Below are 21,379 nucleotides of genomic sequence, written 5' to 3'. Positions count from 1 at the left end.
TTTCTGTGGTTTATATCCACCAGTCTGTGGTACTTGGTTATTTTGACAGCATAAGAAAACTCACACGCTGTGTCCAGAAACACCTTACTAAGTGGGCAAAGGGGCTGTTTCTAGGAACCTCTTTCTAGGAACCATGGGGTGGGACGTGTAGCCCGGGGGAGCTGTCTGAGTTGAGCTTTACGTAGAAGGAGACGTCTTCTTCCCTGACGCTGTCCCTGACCTTCTGATCCCCTCAAGCACCCATTTGCAAGAAGGTGGCATGGACAAAGTCAGGGTCAGGGGCACATATCCTCCCTTTCTTAGATGCCTCATGTCCAGTTCTACGAGATGGGAAGAGATGAAGGTCTGACCGATCGTTGAAGTCCTTGCATTTTAGATCCCTTGAAAAAAGGCAAACAAAAAATGCAGCTGGTCAAGCTTTTTACAGCAGAGCTCAGGAATCTCGAATTCTTTCCAGAGCAGCCACAGACACACATGATCTTTGGCTGAGCCTACAGGGTGCGAATGATTTCATGCAAGAATAGAAGTTTCGGGGCTGGACCCAAGGAGCGGCCTGAGCCCCTGGGGAGACGTTGGGAGCGGCCGTCCTCAGCCTGAACAACCTAGCTGCCGCGTCGTCACAGCCGCTGGCCGCCATCCAAGCTGGATCAGAGTAATGACTAACTGAGCTTCCTCCCGCAGGGCGGAAACAGTTAAACTCCTGTGACAGCTGCAATCATCGAGGCGTGGCTTTCTTGTCTGACTTGGGCCGCACAAGATCCTGGGACAAGGGGCAGAGGAAGGACGGCTCCGGCTCCAGAGTCTTCCAGATGGCTGAGTTGGATCTGATGGACCCAGGGCCACCGCCTGGGATCCTGGCTCACCCTCTGGCCACTGTCAGCCCAGACCCTAGGTCAGGCAGCCTGGCGGAAGAAGAGGACATGGGATCCCTGGGGAGCCCTCAGGTGGAGACGGAGGGACAGGGAAGTGACTCTGCAGGGCAGGGGGATCCTGACGGTGAGGGGGAGGCGGAGATCCTATGTGACTTCTGCCTCGGGACTGGCAGGGTGAAGGCGGTTAAGTCCTGCCTGACCTGCATGGTGAATTATTGCGAGGAGCACCTGCGGCCTCACCAGGAGAACAGCAGACTGCACAGCCACCAGCTGATCGAGCCCGTGAAGGACCGGGACCTGCGCACCTGCCCTGCCCACCACAGCCCACTGGTCGCCTTCTGCCGCCCCGACGGGCAGTGCATCTGCCAGGAGTGTGGCCAGGACGAGCACAAGGGCCATTCCTCGGTTTCCTTGGATGCTGCCCGGAGGGACAAGGAGGCAAGTGCTGGGGTCCATGCAGGAGAGGGAGGTGGAGGACCACTGCCACAGCTCCCGGGGCTCCCGACTTCACTTCTGCGCTCTGAGTCCTGCCAAGGACTTCAGCCGTAGTCCCTGGCTATTTGTCCAGGGTAGATATCTACTGCACTTGGCTTTGGAAACTGAAGTGGGTTGCTCTGCTCCCATCTCCATCCGGCTGCCCCGTACTGTCTCTGTGTGTGTCTGTCTGACCTCATGCTTGCTAGTTTCCTCTCCGTCACTCTGCTTTCGGGGACGGATGTGTGTTTGGGTGTGGGGTATAGGAATAGGCGTTCTGGGGCTCAGGGCAGTGACATCACCTTCTGGCTGGATCTGTGTGGCAACGAATGAAATGTAAACCTTGGCAGAAATTCAAGAGAAAAAAAAACAAACCTTTCACTTAATTTCTCTTTTTCCCCTTTACCCCAAACGGGAGACCAGTAGGAAGTGCTCCTCTAGAAATACCCGCTGTGAAATCCGAGAGCTTGGAAACTTAGGGAAAACAGAAGTTCCTCAGCAGGCAGAGGTACTAGGAGGGACTAAGAAACACTATACTCTTAGCCTATAATTTTACTCCCATCAGATAGGGAAACTGTTTCTAGAACAACCAGCTTTTCTTTGCCCTAAAGCCCAGAGCATGGGGAAGTTCTTGGGAATGGGACTTGGCTACTTTGTGTTCGTGGTTTCTCGCACTTTGACTTTTCAGGAGCAATTTTTTCCCCCCTGGGTAGGGCAGTGCAATTGACTTTTCTCCCACATTGCTCACGTTTATTCTGCGGGCAGCTCCCTGTTTGCACCGCACAGGGCGGGAGCCCCACCGTAATTCCGTAATTCCTCGGTCCAATGTTCCTGGGCAGCAAAGGGAAGGGCTTTCTGGGAAGGGCTTACTTGCTAGAGCCCCTCCTCCGTGTCCTTTCTTAGGCACAGATTGAATCCAGTGTTCATGGCCTTTGTTCTGGAAAGCTCTGTATTCCAGATGCTAGTGAGTCACCAATCCCAGCTCAGGGAGGCCCCTGCCAGCTGCTTCCAATGTTTCCGGAGTCAGGGAAATGTCCTGTCCAGAAAGCCGTTTGCTGCCACACATAACCAGGGTGAGGGTCAGTATTATGCGCTTCTGTAACCATGCAGAAGCTCTCAGTCAACAGAGAGACGGGGCAAAAGAAAAAAGCGCGACAGAATTGAGCGAAAATGGTCCTCACTGAGCATCGCCCTGGGCCGGGTGCTTTCTGTGCATTTTCTCATTCAGATAACTCTCTGGGGTGGCAGTCCTCTTTGGCGTCACATTTTGCCAAACTCACACAGACAGCTAAGTCATGGAGTGAGGAATGGAAGCTTTTGGAACATCACCCCACCTTGGGAACGTGAGTGAAGGACCCCGAGATGACATTATTATAACCTTACCTTTTTTTGGGGGAGGGGTACCCAAATCCTGCCACACATAGAGTAGAGATACTAAGACAAAGTGTACTGCTGTTCTCTTGGGGTCTGATATGTGAATGTTACTATATTTAACTGGAAAAAGGGATGCATATACATGTTAAAAAGCAATCTCCACCAAATTTGCAATAGATCATATCAAGAAAAGCACTCCCTCCAGACTGGACACCCCCCCTCCTCCTTCCTTAGACAAACACTACTTTCTTCTGCTTCCTTTCAGAAACAGTGTGTCTATACTGGCATGGGTACAATATGGATTTTAAGCACGGTGTAGACTGGTGCATGGCAGAGAGGGTGATTGTCATTCTGAGCGGGAAGACTTGAGGAGAGCATGTACGGAGCCCTAAGTTCAGGCAGGGAGACTGTGTAGGGTAAAATAAAAACTGGGTAAGGGGCTCCAGAGCAACATTTGGTCTTGAAAAGCAGTCATGGCTTTTCAGTCCAGGTACAATCCAGCAGCTCCACACCCCAGATTTTTGGTGAGGACCCCAGTTCCAAACCTCCACTCTTCTGCTCTCCCGGAGAGAGCTCTCGCCATTTCTTTCCTGTGGCCTTGTTTTCAGCTTAGAGAGCAAGTTTCCTTCATAAGGGCAGCCACACTGCAGGTGTCTCTGCCAAATCTTAGGAGTCAAAGATTTCTCGCAAGGAGCCCAAGAGATCAGCCCAGAAGACACAGTGGGTTGATGAGACTGAAAATGCCCCTAGAATTATTTTGAAAGTTTTACCTGGCATAATGAAGGCCCCAGAAAACTCGTATCCCCTTCAGCTGGCCCCTGCCTGCTGGAGTGACTCACTGAAGGTCACTTTGGATTGTGTTAAGGGCTAATTACTCAAGCAGGCACGTCCTTGTAGGAAGGTGTAAATAGCGGGGTCAGTCATGAGGACACAAAGCAGCTGAGATCTGCATCAGATCCCCAGAGCCACTGACTTCTCAGTTAACCAAGGGAACCCCTCCTGAAGCTTCTCCCGTCTCTAGCTGTACCAGTGGACAGAACTTCTGGATTTTGGGAAATGGCTGTTCTTTGATACATGTTCCATCCTGCTGGTCTACCAGATCCTGGCTTTTCCTGATGGGGACTTCTCTCTGCCCCAGGCCAGCTTCCTAAGGCCCCTTCGGTTTTAAGGTCAGCTGGCCTGGCTGTGCACCTGCCTGCGTGCATGCAAAACCTGATAAAACTTGGACTCCACTGGCCATTTCCTTGTTTGTTCACACCCCGGAAGTGCACATGGTTCTTTCTTGTTCTTCCTCAAGCTTATCACACATCATCGATTGCTTCCTATGGGCTAAGTGTGAGACCACATTGTGTCCTCTGGGGGCTTGGATTTGAAGGAGGAAGCCAAGGCAAGTTCCACGGCTCCCTGGAAGTACCTCAGGGCTGAGGCATGACCGTGACCTGCTACCTGGTCCAGGAAGGAGTTGTCAGCAAGAGCGAAGGCAGGGTTCTTGGGAGTGGGAAGATCTGTCTTAGATCATGGGCCCACATTACATTCAGCCTCAGCATTGGTTCCAGAAGGTTCGGGACTGGAAGCAGCCTGGGGACACAGTCTCCTTATAGAGCAGGAGCCAAGTTTCTGCAAGCCACAGGTATTCATGCATCGCTGGGGAGCAAGGCACCGGCATTTTCCATAGCCCCTTTGCTGGTGGCCACAACACGGATGATTTGAGGGCACTCAGGGAAAGAATTTCTTCTAGAAGTTCTGAGGAATGCCTTGGACTCAGTATCACATAACTTTTTTTTTTTTTTTTTAATTGTTGTTCTTACGCATTCTACCAGGCACTTGTATGTCTTTAAGGAGCAGGGAGGGTGTCCTATTTGATGGGACTGGCATGTGGTAGGTTCTGACCAATTGGCTGAGGAATGAAGTCAGTCCAGGCGGACTCGGAAGGGCCACCATCGTGCAGATGGAAATACAGAGGAACCCGGACCTCCTGGAATTTTCTCTCTTCTCCCTCCCTCTCCTGCTCCTATTTGCATCTCTAACCCCAAGTCCGACCCCTAAGCTCTGGGTACCACCTTCCCCTGTAGATAGAAGCAAGAACAATTATGTTAATCTGTTCCTGTGCCCCGTGCCCCAGGGGAGAAGCTCAGCGATTTGACAGAGATGGGATGGCCAACAGTGGCAGGTCTTCACGCCCCCAATACTGTGCCTTTTGCACAACACTTATTACCTTGCTGAAGTAGGCAGGACCCTCTGTGCCCTTCAATACAGGGTGCCTGCTCTCATTGGCACTGCTGTCCCGCTTTTCTGATGAGTCCATCCACCCTGGCCTGAGACGAGTGAATGGCCGGCATCTTGGGAAACCCTAGAGACAGAGCCTGAGGCCCCTTGTCATGTTCTAGGAACAGGCATAACCGGAGAGGCAGGTCTTCCAAAGCGGCCCTCCCTTTTGTGGTAATCTGGAGTGTCTTCCCTTGGGTTGACTCAGAGAGGTCCCCATTAGGTAGTCTTTTTCTCCTTTTATGGCAATCTGCAGGCAGGGGAGAGCACCCCTTCCCTGGCTACTTTCTGGGAGTTTCCCCCATGGCTTTGGATCCTGCTGGGGCTACCCAGGCCCCTTGCCAGGATGTGTTCTGTTGTGGTCTTCACCACCTTAAAACAAGCACTTCACCCCCCACCCCCAAAACTTACAGGACTGCCCTCAAATAGGCCAGACCCTCCCCCAACCCCCAAACAGGTTTCAGGGATGGGGGTCACAGGGCCCCCTAGCTCCAAGTCAACACCCCAGATCCTGAGCAAAACAAAACAAAACTAAGAAGTTCCATTCCTTCTGCAGAGTGAGCCAGGTCTCTGGTTCCCCCTCACTAGGGGGCCTGGAATTTTCCCCAGGCTTCCTGCGATGGGGCGGGCCGGGTGAGTGGGGGGGAGTGGAGTAGAGACCATTGATGCCTACTGAGTTCCCTTAGGGCGCAAATGTGCAGCTTCTGGTGCAGATAGAACCTATTGGAAGCATTTAAAACCAGTCTTGTCTTTTCTTTCTTGCTGACTCATGCCCTTGGAGGGCCTTTGAAGGCCACAAAGGTTTAGGCTTCATGCCTTGGCCCACTTCTTGGCAGAAAGTGTTTGGGGAGTCTCCAGACGGAAGGGTGAAGCAGGCAGTGGAGTCAGAGCTAGCAAACCTGAGGTTCTCAGGCACACACTTGCCCGGCGCGGAGGTCTAGCTTGGCCTGGCTCGCGGTGGTGAGTGTGTGATGGAGCGCGGCCATGGTAGTGATGTGGTCTTGGAATCTAGGTGAGGTTCAATGGGGTGAGGTCCTGGGACCAAGAAGGAATTCTTGAGATGTCTTTGGTGCAAAATGGTGGTTTATTAAAGCACGGGATGGGCTCCGTGGGCGGAAAGAGCTGCTGCCCCAGTGCGGGGTGGGGTGGTGGTGGGGGGGGGGGTGTGGGGGGGTGGTGGTGGCTGATTATATACTTGGGAGATGGGGGAAAGTAAAGAAAAGAGAGGTTTCAAAAGAACTTTCATATGCTAAAGAGGACCCACAAGATACTGGAGGTCTTGCCATTGTCAAGTTAAGGTTGTTTTTCTCTCTAGCCAGGCACTGACTTTAAGATAGTGGGGAGATCTTTAGGGATGCCTGTGTGGCTGAGTTGGTTAAGCCACTGCCTTTGGCTTAGGTCTTAATCCTGGAATTCTGGGATCCAGTCCCACATCAGGCTCCCAGCTCCATGGAGAGTCTGCTTCTCCCTCTGACCTTCTCCCCTCTCATGCTCTCTCTCGCTCTCTCAAATAAATAAATAAAATCTTAAAAAAAAAAAAAGATAGTTGGGAGATCTTTACAAGAATGTCACGCAGGTCCCACCCAGAAGTGGCAGGTGGAGGGAGGCAGGTAGCAGGGTGTCCGCTTTTGCTCTGTCATTAGCCAGGCTCTGCTCCCTCATCTGTAGCAGTAAGCAAGAAGAGGGGCCCCCACGATGGCTGATGTTGGTAGCACACACACAATGTGCCAGCTGCTAAAGCAAGTTCGCATTAACACAGGCTCTTTCACTCAGTCCTCGCAAAACCCCTGTGGGTTGGGTGCATTTGTTATTCCCATTTCACAGGTGAAGAAATGGAAGCCTAGAGAGGTTAAGTAGATTTTTCCAAAGGATCGGCTGCTAAGTAGAAAAGCTGGGGTTCCCATGCTTGGCTCCAGCTCCTACTCCTTGTTAACGTTATTCTGGGGGCAGATGGGCTGGGTTGGACTCCAGCGTTGAACTGTGTGACCTTGACAGGTGGTTTGATGGTATCATCTGAGAAATGGGGATAATGGTACTTAGCTACCATGGGTGTGGTCAGGACGATACAAGCTGATCCATCTCCATGCTGGAAGTAATGCCTAGTGTCGCATAATGTATGTGCTCGTGGTATTTTTAGCTGATCTGTGCTGAGTTCAGCACCAGGAGGCGCTGGCACACAGCTGACCCTTCGTGTCCTTTTAGGGCCCTCCAGGTGGCTTCTGAGGCAGCTCCCAAGGTCAGATTCTCCTTTCCACGCAGGAGGGGTGGGTAGCGTCTTTGCTCCTGGGGGCACATTCTGTGTACACTCCTTAACACGGTTCTTCCCTCTTAGGCTGAGCTTCGGGACACCCAGTTAGAGCTGGAACGGAAGCTGAAGTTGAATGAAAACGCCATCGCCAGGCTCCAAGCCAATCACAAATCTGTTTTGGTAAGGCTGCTCTGGGTCACCTGCTGTGCCCATTTGGGGTTGTGGGACATGGGGTCGCAGGCCCAGTCTCCTTGTCCATGGGCTCCTTGGGGTTTCTTAGCAAATGAGAATTATAGGTAGAGGTATGAGCAGCTCCATGGTGGGGGGGGGGCTCAGCTCTCTGTCAGCTTTTCCTATGAAATTAAGGTTCAAAACTGGCAAGTGATTTACTTTTTAATGATACAGAGTAAGAGCCAGATTGGTCCTGTGATAACATCATTCTTGTTTTTACATTTGCGTATGCTTTTTTGACCAGGAGAAAGGTGTGCTGAGGGTGGGGGGCGGAGGGGGCATCTAGCTAGAATTCTACGAATCAGGCAGAGAATCTGGGTTTCTGTCTTAGGAAGGTGCTTGGCATGAGAGTGTCACCAGTCCTGTGTCCTGGCAGCAAGAAAAAAGAGTGGAGAACTGCTTGATTAGTGGATGGTAACTTGATAAGGCCAGTGGTGTGCCAGGCTACTTGGTTTTAGTCTCTGTAGTTTATGGACACTTTTCATATAAACTCTAAGTGGACCCAAAGAGTTCCACAAATACTTCTCATTAGTGGAAGGCCAAACCATCATTCAAAAAAGAATGTGAAACACCTAAGCTATGGTAGTGAGTCAGCAGGAACATCTTTGCATACCATGAATTATTTTTTCCATCCAACCATCCATCCACCCATCTACCCATCCTTCCATCCATCCATCCTTCCATCCATCCATCTATCCATCCATCCTCCCATCCATCCATCCACCTACCTATCCACGCATCCATCCATTCATCCATCCATCCATCCATCCATCCATCCTTCCATCCATCCATCCTTCCATCCAACCATCCTTCCTTCCATCCATCCATCCAACCATCCTTCCTTCCATCCATCCATCCAACCATCCTTCCTTCCATCCATCCATCCTTCCTTCCATCCATCCATCCATCCATCCATCCATCCACCTATCCATCCATCCATCCTTCCATCCATCCACCTATCCACGCATCCATCCTTCCATCCATCCTTCCTTCCATCCATCCATCCATCCATCCATCCACCTATCCACACATCCATCCATCCAACCATCCTTCCTTCCCTCTATCCACCCAACCATCCTTCCTTCCATCCATCCTTCCTTCCATCCATCCATCCATCCATCCATTCATCCATCCATTCATCCATCCATCCTTCCTTCCATCTTTCCATCCATCCATCCACCCACCCACATCTGATACATGTTATCCATTTCAACTTAATTTTCTCCTTCTCAGTGTTTACAACTCACTAGCTGTGAAAGATCAACACCTCTTTCACACCCATATCATCTTATGAAAAGAAGAGAAATAATTTTCCTTTTAAAGTCTTGTAAACCTTTGGCGAGTGTTGATTTCCAGGCTCAAGATAATCTAGAAACCACATGGAGCATCCTGCCTTTTTTCTAGCCCTTTATTTTTCAGACACTTTGATCCCTACTCAGCTTTTCTCATGACTGTGTGGTAACTTGGGGAGGTAGTTATCACAATAGCCAGCATGTACGAGGGACATGAACACAGAGTGATGACGAGACTTGTCTGGGGGGTCCCAGATTGATGAAACAGGAACCTGGGATTGCTGCTCCCTCAACCTAAGAAACTCAAGATGTTCATAGGTGCAAGCACCATCCTCAATCTCTTCAAGCCATTAGCTTCCATACTTTGCTACCCGTGTGGCCTCTCCTCTCTTTAGTCTTTCTTTGTCATTACACATTATGTAAAAAATATCCTTTGCATATTCCATTTCTATGCAGGGAGCAAGTATTTATTTATTTATTTGGAAAGATTTTATTTATTCATTTGACAGAGAGAGCACAAGCAGGGGGAGCACAGGCGGAGAGAGAGGGAGAAACAGGCTTCCGGCTGAGCAGGGAGCTCTATCCCAGGACCCCGGGAGCATGACCTGAGCCAAAGGCAGATGCTTAAAGATCGAGCCACCCAGATGCCCTGGGAACAAGTATTTATTTCTCCATATAAGAGGTTACATTTGATAGTGGAAGAGTCAGTATGCCATCATCAGTTGAACTCTCAATCTATCCAGCCTTCCTCAGGAAGGCCTTGGTGGAAGAGAGGGGATTTGGACCCTGAAGTCTCTCTTCAGACTCCTGCTTCTCAGCCTCGTGGTATTGTGCTTCTATTAGAAACTTGCAGTTGTGGGATGCGTGTCAGCAAGGAATTCTCAGGGCATTTTGAAGAACGAGATTTATTACTCAAAGGTCTTGGAGGACACAGAATGCTGCCAGAGGCCACAGGCCACACAGCAAGGTTGCAGGTAGAGAGGGAAGGAGAGAGTACAGACCTGGGTCTGCCTTTATTGGGGTTCAAGGTGGGTGTCTAGGGTTTCATGGGTTCACTCTTAGTTGGCTTATTTCAAGTATAAGAACAGGAATTCGGGGGTGCCTGGGTGGCTCAGTGGGTTAAAGCCTCTGCCTTCAGCTCAAGGCATGATCCCAGGGTACTGGGATCGAGCCCCACATCAGGATCTCTGCTCAGCAGGGAACCTGCTTCCCCTCCTCTCTGCCTGCCTCTCTTTCTACTTGTGATCTCTGTCTGTCAAATAAATAAATAAAATCTTAAAAAAATTAAAAAAAAAGAACAGGAATTCAGGGGTGCCTGGGTGGTTCAGTGGGTTAAAGCCTCTGCCTTTGGCTCAGGTCATGATCCCAGGGTCCTGGGATCGAGCCCCGAGTCAGGCTCTCTGCTCAGCAGGGAGCCTGTTTCCTCCTCTCTCTCTGCCTGCCTCTCTGACTGCTTGTCATCTCTCTCTGTGTCAAATAAATAAATAAAATCTTTAAAAAAAAGAAAAGATTTTATTTATTTCTTTGACAGAGATCACAAGTAGACATCAGATGTATGAGAGATGAAGTTGATGGTGGTGGATAAGTAACCCCCCCCCTTTTTTTCAGGACTCCAGGATTTATAGGAGAATAAAATGTTCCTTTTAGATTTTATTTATTTATTTATTTATTTGGAGGGGGTGGTGTAGGGAGGGAGGAGGGGCAGCTGGAGAAGGAGAAGCAGACTCCCCGCTGAGCAGGGAGCCCAGCATGGGGCTTGATCCCAGGATACTGAGATCCAGACCTGAGCCGAAGGCAGATGCTTAGCCAACCGAGCCACCTAGGAACCCCCAAATCTTCCTTTTATAATAGAAAATTGCTCCCTAACTTATGGGCTTTTCGGGGTTACGGTCCTGTGGGCTGAGCTTCCAGAACCTTGCATGCCTCACTAACCTTCTCTTCTCTGCCCCCTCCCTCGCCAGCTGTCGGTGTCAGAGGTGAAGGCGGTGGCCGAGGAGCAGTTTGGGGAGCTGCTTGCCGCCATGAGGAAGGCCCAGGCCGACGTGATGCTCTTCTTGGAGGAGAAGGAGCAAGTGGCTCTGAACCAGGCCAACGGCATCAAGACGCACCTGGAGCACCGGAGTGCACAGATGGAGAAGAGCCGGCAGGAGCTGGAGAGGATTGCTGCCATCAGCAACACCGTCCTGTTCCTGGAGGTGGGTGGGGGTGGGGTGGGGTGGGGTGGAGGGAGGCATGGAGGGACGGAGGCAGAGGCATCAGGTTCATTAGTGCCAGGGAGCACCCTCACTGGCGAGGCCTGTGGCGGAGGTGGAGACCGCGGGAGTGGAACTGCTCCTTTATATGGGGGTGCGCAGGAAGCCCGGGACACAGAGGGAAGGGGGTATTAGGAGAATGCAGGAATACGGGAGAGGCAGGCCAGACTTCCCAGAGTGGGAGGCTGGAACTGGGTCAGGGGAAGTAGGTCATGTCCAAAGAGAGTCAGTTAGAGCCTACGCATGAGTAGAGAGGTTTGAGAGACCACAACTGATTTGGGGAATAAGGTACTTTGATGCCATCATCCCAGATCTGTCGCTGAATAGCTGTGTAATTATTGACCAGGTCACTGAAACTTGCTGGGTCTCAAATTCCTCATTTATCAGACAATCAGGTACTAAGTCAATAGCTTTCTTTCCTTTTCTTAAGGTTATTTATGTATTGGAAAGAGATATACAGAAGCCCCAGTGACAGGGAGTGGCAGGCAGAGGGAGAGGGAGAAGCAGGATCCCCGCTGAGCAGGGACCCCCCCCCCCCCCAGCACAGAACACCCTCCCACCCCCACCCCGCCACACACACACAGGGCTCCATCCCAGGAGCCTGGGATCATGACCTAAGGGGAAGGCAGACGCTTAACTGATGGAACCATCCAGGTGCCCCTTCCGCCCACTGATTTAAAATATCACTTTTTTCATGTATGGCACTAAATCTGTATGCAGTGTTAAAATGTTTCTCTTTCTGTCAACTCTCTGGGTTGGACTTTTTTTCTCTCTTGTTAATCTGCCTAACCATTCTGGTACAACTTTCCATTGCTAAGTTTTCTACTGTATCCAGTCTGCCCTACCATGTTCCAGCTGAGTTTGGATGTTGATACTGTGTTGCATCTGAGAGCAACCTTTCCTCATCACTGCCTTTTTTTGAAGCGTAAACAACTTCATATGATTATACTGGAAGGTGCTTCCAAAAGCTAAAGCACAGTGTAAGAATGAGAGAGCCTGTGTATCAGACTGAATGGGCAGGACGAAGGTAGCATTCCTGTCTGAGGACCTGTTCATGGGTCTTCCTAGGGCTATACCTCCACCTCCATTCCTCCCTTCCATATCATGATTTCTGTCTAAATTCTAAAAAAGAGGGACGCCTGGGTGGCTCAGCTGGTTAAGCGTCTGCCTTCGGCTCAGGCCATGATCCCAGGGTCCTGGGAAATCCCTGCTCAGCAGGGAGTCTGCTTCTCCCTCTCCCTCTGCCTCTTCCAACCGCCCCCCACCACCTGCTCATGCTCTCTCTGTCTCTCAAATACATAAATAAAATCTTTTTAAAAAATTCTTAATAAAAGAAAAAAAAGTCTCCAAGGAATGGAAGTAGCAGGAATGTTTCTGTTGCTATTTGGACTGTTGGCAAACAAGGTGTTCTTGTCCTTGGTCCCTAATCTGGGAGGTGCCTTAGAGTTGTTCCTAGGCATCTAGTGTTTCTTGGTTTTTATTTTTATTTTTTAATTTTAATTTGTGTGTGTCTCTTGATTTTTATTTTTATTTTTAATTTTATTATTATTATTATTTTAAAAAGATTTTATTTATTTATTTGACAGACAGAGATCACAAGTAGGCAGAGAGGCAGGCAGAGAGAGAGAAGGGGAAGCAGGCTCCCCGCCGAGCAGGGACCTGGATGCAGGGCCTGATCCCAGGACCCTGGGATCATGACCTGAGCTGAAGGTAGAGCCTTTAACCCACTGAGCCACCCAGGCGCCCCTATTTTTATTTTTTTTATGTTTATTTTTTGTGCGTGCCCCTTGATTTTTAAAAGCCCTCTTTCCCAATTAAAAAAAAAAAAATGCTTTCTACGTTATTAGGTCCTGAGCTGGACATGTTTACATATGCCTGCTTTGTGTTGGCTGCATTGCCATCAACCTATTTTCAGATGTAGGAAGTGAGGTCACCAGAGCAGTCCAGTTTCAGAACTTCAGAAACCAAGGCAAGTTCTGCCGTGTTTCATTTCCTGCAGGAGTACTGCAAGTTTAAGAACACTGAGGACAGTGCCTTCCCTAGTGTTTACATCGGACTCAAGGACAAGCTCTCGGGCATCCGCCGAGTCATCACAGACTCCACGGTGCACTTAGTTCAGTTGCTGCAAAACTACAAGGAGAAGCTCCAGGATTTCTCCAAGGAAGGTGAGGAAAGCTGTCTGCGCCGTGGGCAAAGGAATGTGTGTTTCTCAGAGTGGGAGAGAGCCAGGGGACAGAGGGTGAAATCAGGGGGAATAGCTCATGTTCAAAGCTGTCCTTTGGCCAGACCAGTGGCTAACGGGCACTTACCTTGATCATTTGATTTTATGATGCAAACCCAGAGAAGTTGAGTTAGTTACATCCTGCCATTGGCTCGAATTTCCCTGACTAGTTTCCGAGGTTGCTAATGCCTGTACTTTGAAGTGAGATCCAAGTCAGCTCGGGATCATTCTCCAGTGGATTTTGTTTCACCCACAGGGAAATCATCCGTTGAGTGTGTTTCTCTCTGATGTGACTAGAGTCCAGCCCTTTCTTCCCCAGGAAGCTCAGGGAAGAGAGGCTGGGGACCCCTGCTTCTTAGGTTCTCCTGACCACCTGGACAGGTATGCATGCATAACTCTCTGATTTTCCAGAGGAGTATGATATCAGCACTCAAGTGTCTGCTGTTGTCAAGCGCAAGTATTGGACCTCAAAACCCGAGCCCAGCACCAGGCAGCAGTTCCTCCAATGTAAGTTGCAAACAGCTTTCCTTACCCACTTACTGATGTCAGTGTAAGGCTTGTTGGAGCAAGAACACCGTTTTTCCTGTAAGTTTCAGGCTGTTGCAAACTCAAGTCTACCCCTAAATGGGATACTTAAATTTTTTTGAATTTTATTATTATTTTTTTTACTTTTTATGTTTGAGACAATTTCAAACTCACAAAGGCATTGGAGAAAATGGGACAGAATTCTGGTATACCTTTCATCAGACTTCTCTGAACATTAACACTTTCTATAACTATGGTAAATTGACTAAAACCAGGAAATGAACATCAGTTCACTACTATTAACCAATCTGTAGAATTATCCAAGTGTTTCACCCAGCATGCTAACCGGTGTCCTTTTTCTGGCCCCTAGTCTGATCCAGGATCACAGATGTTTCCCTGCCTCCTTAGTCTCCCCCAACCTGGGTCCAATCCCTTAGCCTGTCTTTCATGAGCCTGGCACTTCGGAAGCTCCTGGCTAGTTACCAGATGATTCCCTTTTAGGTCTGGCTTGGCCAGAATTGGGTAACCTGTTGTCCTGTCATTGTGTGGTACTGACCTGGTCTGTTAGCATGTTTTAGAACACTGTGTTTCCAAGGGTGCCTGGGTGGCTCAGAAGGTTAGGTGTCTGCCTTTGGCCAAGTCATGATCCCCAGGGGTCCTGGGATCCAGTCCCACACCAGTCTCCCTGCTCCTTGGGGAGCCTGCTTCTCCCTCTGCCTCTGCCTCTCCTTCTGTCTCTCATGAATAAATAAATAAAATCTTAAAAAAAAAAAAAAACACTGTGTTTCCGATCAGGACATAACCAGTCCATATGCTTTCATCTCCCAGGAGAAGCAGAACTGCATATTTTTATGACATTTGGCAAATTAATCTTTTTGGGATACACCGTTGAATCCTGCTACTGCTTGTTTTCTGGGGGTGACCACTGGTTGGATAAGTGCAGGTCTTCCTTCTCCATGGAGCCCCAGGTTCCGAAGACCGTTTCCTGTTTTTTGCCACGGCTCCTACTTTTTCTCAGGACCTCTCCACTTCCACATAGTTTCCTTTATGTATTCTTTCCTGCTTCCTGAAAGAAGCACATCTGTATTGTTATACACAGATCTAATGAATACAAGAAACCAAACACGCTTTATTCCTGACATTAAGATAAAGATGAAACGTATTGTATTATAACCTCTGTTCTTTGGCATTACGGAGGTCTTTGTTCACACCCGATATTAACTTTGTGTTTTTGGGGATTGTTACAAACTTTGATGCTTTTATAGAGTCCACTTGTTGGACCTGTCAAAGTCCTGTGGCTCAAATTGCCAACTTGACCAACTTGCCAAATTAAAGGAGGACAACTCTTCCTCCTTTAAGAGTTTAAAGGATATTTTTTTTAAAGGATTTTTTAAGAAAAAGATTTTCTTTATTTGACAGACAGAGATCACAAGTAGGCAGAGTATCTGACAGAGACAGAGGGGGAAGTGGGCTCCCCACTGAGCAGAGAGCCCAATGCGGGGCTTGATCCCAGGACCCTGACATCATGACCTGAGCCGAAGGCAGAGGCTTTAACCCACTGAATCACCCAGGCGCCCCCAAAATATGCCTTTTTAAAACACATTTTTTAGGGCACCTGGGTGACTTAGATGGTTAGGCATCAGCCTTGGTCTCAGGTCATGATCTCCAGGTTCTGGGATCGAGCCCACATCAGGCTCCCAGCTCAGTGGGGAGTCTGCTTCTCCTTCTCCCTCTGCCTCTCCCCCTGTTTGTGCTCTCTCTCTCTCAAATGCATAAAAACAAAAAACCACATTTTTGGAGGTATTATTGATATATAACGTATACTAGTTGTACATGTACAAGATCATGATTTGACATACACCTATATTGTGAAATGAAAAGTTGGTTAGCGTCCATCACCTCATATAGTTACAAAATTCTTTTTTTTTAATGATGAGAAGTTTTGAGATCTACTGTCTAAGCAACTTTCAGATCTGCAGCACCGTCTCGTTAACGATAGGTACTATGCTGTACATGACATCCCCTGGACTTCTCTTATAGCTGAAACTTTGTACCTTTGGCTGCCTTTAAAAATATGGAATGCTTCACGAATTTGCATGTGACCTGTGTCCATGGCCTGTGCTCATTTCTGTATCAGTCCCATTTTAGTATAGATGCTGCCAAAGTGAGCACCTGTATGCCTTTTTATGGTCCTCGGTTCACATTCACATTTCTTTTTTTTTTTTTTTAAGATTTTGTTTATTTATTTTGAGAGAGAGAGCTGGGGGAGGGGCAGATGGAGAGGGAGAGAGAGAAAATCTAAAGCAGACTCCGTGCAGAGCCTGACGTAGAGCTCGATCTCAATGACCCTGAGACCATGACCTGAGCTGAAATCAAGAGTCGGACAGTCTGACTGAGCCACCCAGCAGCCCTTTCATTTTTCCTTTTAACTTCTTAGATTGTTGTGTCCTTTTTTTTTTCCTTCTAAAGTGATTCATTGACTGCTACGAATTTCCCTTACAAAAACAAAACAACAAAAATCCCACAACAACCAAAAAGAATTTCCCTTCCCTAGACACAAAGAAGTTTGGAAAACTCGGGGTTAATCTAAAACAATTTTTTATATTAATGGATTTTAAATAGACTTGAATATGCGAATTCACTTGGGGAATATATACTGAACATCTCTGAGCTAGAAGTCCAAGATCCAGTCCCATGTGAAATGTGGAGTTTATAGATTAGAAGGAAGACGAGCATGAAACGAACCCATAAGTAAATAGATTAGACCCATTGTGTGGAGTACCATGACCCTTACGAAGTCGGAGCGCTCTGAGAAAAAGTGGTGGCCAGGGCCTCCTTGAGGACATGAGCTCTCAGCTACAATTTGAAAGATCAGCAGGAATCTCCCAGGCTCAGGTTAGGGCGATGATGATGTCATGGAGAGAATGGTCTGTGCTAAAGCCCCGAAGTGGGCTCAGCGCTGCATGTTCCTGAGGCCAGGAGGTCTGGACCATGGCCATCAAGGGCCAGAGGGCAGAAGACAAAGCTGGAGACACAGGCAAGGGCCAGTCATCCCTGGCTGTGCAGGCCAGGGTGATGGGCCACTGCTGCATTCGGTGGGCAAGAGGCACTATCCAAGGTCTTAAAGCTGGGGTGACATACTTTACCTTAGCCTGTACCCTGAAACCTGCTCCATGGCTCTGTGGTGGACAGGGGATGGGAGGGGGTCAAGACAGAGCAGCTTGGCCAGCTAGGAGCCCGTTGTATGATTCTGGACTAGATTGGGGGTGAAGCAGTGGTTTGCACAGAAGTGGGATCTACCAGGCTTGGGGCTGTCTGTGTGTTCTGGGGGGGGGGGGGAGGCTGGGGGCAAAGAAATTTTCAGAATAACTTCAGTGTGACTCCAGCAACTGGGTGCAAGGAGGTGCCATTAGTTTTTGATTCTCTGGGATTCGGAAATGATTATGTTTGAGGGAATGGGTGAGAGTTTACCATGCTAAATATTGGTCAAATTAAAAAAAGTAAAAGAATCAGGAGTGGATATGTGAGTGCCTATTTCCACAAACCCTTGCCAACACTGAGAAGAAGACGAGTGCCCGGCTTTCGATACGTATTTTCGAATGAATGAATGACTAAATCAGGGGGTTTTATTTCTTGGTTCAGTTCCGTAAATTGCACAGTCAATGCCAAGCAATTTGAACTTCATAAAGGAAGGAAGTGGCGCGACTTGTGTTCTCTGCTCCTGGTTTTCGCCCACTGCTTTTCTGGGGGGAGCAGTGGCCTGGGGTAAACAGAGCAGAGGAGAAAGATGTTTTTCTCTTACCTGGGAAGTGGGATGGGTTCAAAGTGTCCTGTCCAGAGCAGCTGTCTCTTCCTGACCTGCCTCCCCGCCCTTCTCCCATATCCCCTCAGATGCATGTGACATCTCTTTTGACCCGGACACGGCGCACAGGTATCTCCGGCTGCAGGAGGACAATCGCAAGGTCACCAACACCACGCCCTGGGAGCACCCCTACCCGGACCTCCCCAGCAGGTTTGTGCACTGGCGGCAGGTGCTGTCCACACAGAGCCTTTACCTGCACAGGTACTATTTCGAGGTAGAGATCTCTGGAGCCGGCACTTATGTTGGCCTGACCTGCAAAGGCATCGACCGGAAAGGGGAGGAGCGCAATGGTTGCATTTCTGGAAACAACTTCTCCTGGAGCCTCCACTGGAACGGGAAGGAGTTCACAGCCTGGCACAGCGACACGGAAACCCCGCTTAAAGCCAGCCCTTTCCGGAGGCTGGGGATCTACGTGGACTTTCTGGGGGGGATCCTCTCCTTCTATGGGGTAGAGCCCGATGCCATGACTCTGATTCACAAGTTTGAGTGCAAGTTTTCAGAGCCGGTCTACCCTGCCTTCTGGCTTTCCAAGAAGGAAAACACCATCCGGATCGTGGATCTGGGGGTGGAGCCTGAGAAGCCCATGCCAGTAGGCTGAGAAGCCCGGCGCGTCCACCGAGGCTGCGTCCTAGACCCCAGACTCTTGCTGACCACAAAGACCAGCCAGCAGCTTGCATCTTAAAGGGGACTTGGGGATGGAAAGGTCTGCCAGTGGCTTTAGGAATCACGTGGATTCCTGCACGAGGGGAGAGGTCTCTGGCTTTCCCCTTTTACTTCTGCTGTGCTGTTCTCCGTGTTCTTTACTCCCTAGGCACCTACACCCCGTTTCTCATCTTCTAGTGATGTTCTCCTCTCTGCTCAGGTGAATGTCACACTGTGCCCAGGCTCGGTGCCCAGGAATCTTCAGCGCGATCACAGAGATTGCAGAGTAATCAGAATCAATTGCAGACTCTATTTTGTGTTGCCTACGCCCCAGACACTGTTCTTAATGCCGCACGGCCATCCACTCCCAACTTCACGGTGGCTCCCTGGGGGTCCAGGCTCCCATCATCCTCAGTTTACAGATTGGGGAACCTGTGGCCCCCGGGGTGGGGGGATGGTCAGTGAACTTGCTCAAAGTCGTTGCACTCACACGGTGAGCAAGTGGCCGAGCTGGGGTTGGAAGCTGGGCAGCTGATGCAGAGATTTTTAACCACTACACGATGCTGCCCTCCTCATTCCTCCCTGGGTGTTGTGTGTAAGGGGATAAGCTACATGATGAGCTCCTCAGCATGGACATCGAGCCTCTTAAGCCCTCCGTGCCTTCGCGCCCACTCCGTCTGGGCCAGTCGAGCAGCTGAGACCTCACTACCTCACCCCGCAGCTCATCGGATTTTTGGATAGTGACGATGCTAAGAAATGTCTTCCTGGAGTTGGAGTCTTAGTCCTCATGACCTCAGGGGAGGGTCTCACCCCAAGATGTGGACATGTCCCATCTCTCATTCAGAGGACCGCCCTTCAAATACTTGGAGGCAGTTCTCATGCGGACCCTCCAGGAAAGTCGTCTTGTTTTCACACTACATTTCCCACTTTCCTTCGTAACTTCTGGGTCGTTTCCTGGGAACCGTGTCAGGCAAGTTTCCTCCTCTGTCTGTCTGATGGTCCTTTCTCAAGAGTACATTGCTTTGAGTCGCTTACTTTGTTCCCAGAGACCCTGCCCTCTGTTCATGTCCTAGGATTTATACAGAGTAGGATTTGAATTGTTTTTCTTGGATGTTTTGAAATTTGAATTTTACTGAGTTCATTTTTTTTTTTTTTTACTTGAATTTAAAATTTCATTGCTCTGCTCACCGAGATGCTTTTGATTCTTGATTCTGGAGCCCGTAGATGAGTGCTCCTTCCTAGCTTGGTGTCCCCCACAGAGCTGGTCAACTTTCCTAATTAATCTTATTGATACCTGTTGATGAGAGGAGGGTCAAATAGGGAATCTGGCACCTCCCAGTCAATGCCTTTTGAGTTTGCAGTAAGTTGCACTTTGGTAAAACTGTACACTGAGGTAGCCCACTTTTAGCTCTTCATCCACCAGACACCAGGAAGGACTTTTCCAAAGGGAGAAACCAAGACACGTCTGCCTTTCCTCATTCCACCTGTCTCATAAGGCGCTCAGAAGAGAAAAGGAGAACACCTTGGCCTGCCCTTGTTTTTATGGAACCACTGTGGTTTATTGGTGCAGCTGCTTTATTTTCTGAATGCTCACCAAATGCTTGATTTTAAGGTTTCTCTGCTGTGAGTTAACATCAAGTTGATGAGTCTTTTGCTTCCAGAACGTACCTTACTTTTCTTTTTAAAAGCTGAGGCAGTTTCGTGTGTCCCCATCGTCTATCACTTTTCCTCATTTCTCGAAGATTACTGCCTGGCTTTTGGTCACATTGGCCAACAGTGTCCGTGCTGTGAGATGTAGCTTTTTGAGATCAGAATGCCGGAGCTCTTATAAAGGGACCGTTTGGGCATCTCCTTAACTGACTTGAGCTTCATTTCCCTGCCAGCTCCTTTGTTGTTCATTCAGTTTCAGTGTCAACCTTCCCTTTTTGATGTAGAAGACCAAAGCAAAACTGAGAGAAACACCTACTTTCTGTCTGTCATTGCTTCCACTGACGGGCATATCTTTTTGCTTATTCTTGGTCCCCAAACAGAAATTGTTTAAAATGAACAAATTTTAAAGCATAAATAAATAAAACAAGAGAACAAAGGCCTATTTTATATTCTGTCATTTCCCCCAAGCTCTGTGTGTGTGTTGTGTGTGCACATCACCCTCTGTATTTACCTACACTTACTTCCTCTTGCTCTGTGTAGACACATTTGGGAAAAGAGTCTGAACTCATCAGGGGCTCCTTCTGGTGCATGATTGTTTTGTTCCGTTACTAGACCACTTGTGATTGTGGAGTCAGAATGTAATTTTAGCCACCACGTAATTCATTCCTGTCTCAACTTGTTGAAGTTCAAGTGCTTATGACTTCTTTTCCAGGAATGTTAGAGAACCTGAGTAAATTCCCATGTCTTCCCAAGCTTTATGATGGAATGAGGAGATAAGAATTTTGGCCCAACTGTGGAACCCTTATTTCTCTAACCGGGTTCAGCATGTTTTTGGAATGACTGTCCTGAAATAAAATGAAATTGATTCAACACATGTGGCATTTATAACATGGAAGCCAATATGCTAAGATAACAGTGACTCAGAACATAACTAGATGTATCTTTTGATCACAAGAAGTTGATATATATATATAATTTTTTTTTTTTTGAGAGAGAGAGAGAGTGGGGATTTGGAGGGGTAGATGGGGAGAGAGAGAGAGAGAGCATCTTAAGTAGGCTCCATGCTCAGCACAGAGCCCACTGTGGGGCCCAATCTCATGACCCTGAGATTATGGCCTGAGCGGAAACCAAGAGTTGGATGCTTCAATGACAGCCCCAAGGAAATGATTTAAATTCGGGGCACCTGGGTGGCTCAGTGGGTTAAAACCTCTGTCTTCAGCTCAGGCCATGATCCCAGGGTCCTAGGCTCGAGCCCCGCATCGGGCTTTCTGCTCAGCAGGGAGCCTGCTTTCTCCTCTCTCTCTCTCTCTCTGCCTCCCTCTCTGCCCACTTGTGATTTCTGTCTGTCAAATAAATAAATAAAAATCTTTAAAAAAAATAAATTTAAGTGAAAAATGATAGAATCTGAAGAACTAAATAAGAATCTACTATTCAAGGGGCATTTGGCTGGTAGAACATGGGACTCTTGATC

The 21,379-nt window shown here is 48.6% G+C and overlaps 1 protein-coding gene across 1 annotated transcript; it reads left to right on the top strand.

Moving 5' to 3' along the window:
* Window positions 1–552: 552 nt before the first annotated feature.
* On the top strand, window positions 553–20,778 carry TRIM16 (tripartite motif containing 16). The gene is made up of 6 exons (XM_004760125.3): window positions 553–1,310; window positions 7,318–7,413; window positions 10,718–10,951; window positions 13,008–13,173; window positions 13,641–13,736; window positions 17,646–20,778. Exons 1-6 carry the CDS (start codon window positions 810–812, stop codon window positions 18,212–18,214), a joined length of 1,662 nt encoding a protein of 553 aa, XP_004760182.1. The 5' UTR covers window positions 553–809; the 3' UTR covers window positions 18,215–20,778.
* The last annotated feature ends 601 nt before the right edge of the window (window positions 20,779–21,379 follow it).

This window comes from Mustela putorius, unplaced genomic scaffold (genome assembly GCF_011764305.1).
Source record: "Mustela putorius furo isolate JIRA1106 unplaced genomic scaffold, ASM1176430v1.1 tig00000867_pilon_pilon_pilon, whole genome shotgun sequence".
NCBI classification, from domain to species: domain Eukaryota; kingdom Metazoa; phylum Chordata; class Mammalia; order Carnivora; family Mustelidae; genus Mustela; species Mustela putorius.
Note: the sequence above shows the minus strand (reverse complement) of the source record. Positions and strands in the feature narration are given on the sequence as shown.

What these genes read in the sequence shown, in the direction of transcription:
- TRIM16 (XM_004760125.3), top strand. Translation starts at nt 810, where the DNA reads ATGGCTGAGTTGGATCTGATGGACCCAGGGCCACCGCCTGGGATCCTG. An exon ending in CCAGGATTTCTCCAAGGAAG is followed by an intron (nt 13,174 to 13,640) that starts GTGAGGAAAGCT and finishes CTGATTTTCCAG; the next exon opens with AGGAGTATGATATCAGCACT. An exon ending in CAGGCAGCAGTTCCTCCAAT is followed by an intron (nt 13,737 to 17,645) that starts GTAAGTTGCAAA and finishes ATATCCCCTCAG; the next exon opens with ATGCATGTGACATCTCTTTT.